Genomic DNA, 2,500 nt, shown 5'->3' on the forward strand with positions numbered 1-2,500 from the left:
TTGAAGTCGCTGAAGCTCTGCAGGATCTGATTACCAAGAACGCCAAGAACAATGAGATCTTGGAGCTGAACGACAACAACAGGGTATGGTGTGTGTGTGTGTGTGTGTGTGTGTGTGTGTGTGTGTGTGTGTGTATGTATGTGTGTGTTGATTTCTCATCCTTTATCTCTCCATTCTGCTTTTTTAACTTTTACTTTCGTCTCTCTCCAGGATGAAGACGGTCGTCCCAGCCGTCGGTTTGATGATGAGGATGATGAGGTAAACGATGGTGGTGATGCTGGTGATGAAGACGAGGATTATGAGGCTGTTGATGAAGAGCAGGAGGAGGAGACCAGAGAGGTTGATGGAAACTGGGACGGGGCGAGTGAAGGAAACGACAGGAACGAAGTGAACCCTGAGGATGAACTGCAGGACCTGCAATATTTCCCCAACTTCTACAGACTGCTCAAGAGCCTGGACGCAGGTGTGTTTAGTATTCAGTACTGACATCACACACTTCAGTATTCAGTAAATTATTCAGTATTCATACACCAAGGTTCTGACCATAAGATGAGTATGTGCTTCTTTCTGAACATCCTATTCCACATTTAGTCTTTATTTCCTCTTATAATAAGCTCCACTCTTCTGGGAAGATGTTCTACTAAGATTTTGTGGAGATTCATTCATCCCCAAGGGTGTGAGTGAAGTCAGGAACTGATCTACTGTAGGTGAGAAGATGAGGAGGCCTGGGGTGCAGTCAGTGTTCACATTCATCGTATTCAGTAGGGTTGGAGCTCTATAGCAGGAGATCTTCCACTCCAACCCATAGAAAAGAGATCTTAATGGAACTGGCTTCAGGAGCATTGTGATGCTGGAACAGGTTCGGGGTCTCCTAGTTTAAGTGCAGGAAAAATTTCCTGCTCCTTCATCCAGAAAAGGTTTCTAACAACAGCTTTGTGGTAAAAGTTTGAGGAAGAACCACATCTAGCTGGAAATGTCAGCTGTCCCTTTGGCCATATGCTGTATATTATTATATACAAATTATTTAATCAGTTTGTGTGTGTGTGTGTGTGTGTGTGTGTGTGTGTGTGTGTTTGTGTGTGTTTTAGGACAAGATGCTGAGGAGAGAGAAACTCTCATCACCATCATGAAGACTCTCATTGACTTTGTGAAGATGATGGTGAAATATGGCACCATCACCCCTGAGGAGGGCGTGTCTTACCTGGGTAAGGAGCTACACACAGTGTGTGTGTGTGTGTGTGTGTGTGTGTGTGTGTGTGTGTGTGTGTGTGTGTGTGTGTGTGTGTGTGTGTGTGTGTGTGTATTTATCCAACCTGAAGTTAATTTTTTTCATTAATTTCCGCTTACAAACGACACGTGACACTTTTTATCCATTTATGGTTACATAGTGGAACGAGCGAGTTCATATCGCACCCTGTTACATCCCGTTACCATAGAAACCACGAAGAAGTGTAAACTCCCGCGATCTGTAATCTGAAGAAAAAGAAAGTGTTGCTTGACCTCTGACACTGGAGACTTCTTCCTTTCGTAAACGTTCCACAGGAAACGTCTCCACGTCAGTCAACTTGTACACGTGTGTCCTGTGAATGAGCTGTTGCTATAGAAACGCTGACTGTATGTGTGTTTTGGGGGGGAAACAATAGTGACTGTGATGCTTTTGTGTGTTTTTGAAAAGCAAGCTTCCCTTATCAGAGCCACACACACACACACACACACACACACACACACACACACACACACACACACACACACACACACAGAGCAGCTGTTTGATGTTTATAAAAGCTGTTTGTTTTGTTTCCGTCGCTGCTCCCAGCTTTATATCTTTTATTAGAAAACGTGTTTTCTTTTCCATGATGAAGCAGGAGCCGAGTTTAGAGAATTCATATTTAGATCTATAATTTATTATAATATTATTTCAATTATTATTTAATATTCTTTTCATTTAAACAACTTTTGTTATCCCTTGATATTTTTTTCAGGTGTAAAGAGAACCTGAAAATCTTACTTGAGTTTAAAGTAGAGATGTTTTACTGCAAAACGTCCAAAATTTCAATATGACTTGAGTAAAAGTCCTCGAGGATCTGATTTGATTTGAGTATTTGACTCGTATTTCACGTAGGTGTGAAGACGCACCAGTCCTCAACACCGTGTCACCGAAACTCAACACCGTGTTACTGAAACTCAACACCGTGTCACTCAAACCCCAAAATCAGTTGACTTGTGAGGTTTTATTTCCTAAAATACAAATCAAGTTGTCCACCTCAACACTGCATCAACAACATTAAGATCAACACAACAACATCTTCAACACGCCAGAATAAAATAAAGACGTTGTTGAAAGATTTATGATCAAACTCTTGATGTCACCCAAATGAGGATGGGTTTCCCTTTTGATTCTGGTTCCTCTCAAGGTTTCTTCATCATAACATCTAAGGGAGTTTTTCCTGGTCACAGTCACTACAGCTGCTCATCAGGGATAAACACACACCATTCACCT

General features: G+C 41.7%; 1 protein-coding gene across 8 annotated transcripts in view; it reads left to right on the plus strand.

Moving 5' to 3' along the window:
* scg3 (secretogranin III) overlaps positions 1-2,500 on the plus strand; it is a 16,133-nt gene that overhangs the window by 5,732 nt on the left and 7,901 nt on the right. For all 8 annotated transcript variants that reach the window (XM_083552431.1, XM_083552430.1, XM_083552426.1 and 5 more), the window contains exons 6-8: positions 1-83; positions 211-463; positions 1,089-1,205. The exon at positions 1-83 is cut by the window's left edge and continues 31 nt beyond it. In XM_083552431.1, coding sequence (XP_083408557.1) covers positions 1-83; positions 211-463; positions 1,089-1,205 — 453 coding nt within the window. The remainder of the gene's footprint in view (positions 84-210; positions 464-1,088; positions 1,206-2,500) is intronic.

Source organism: Silurus aristotelis (assembly GCF_946808225.1).
Source record: "Silurus aristotelis genome assembly, chromosome: 10".
Classification (NCBI taxonomy): domain Eukaryota; kingdom Metazoa; phylum Chordata; class Actinopteri; order Siluriformes; family Siluridae; genus Silurus; species Silurus aristotelis.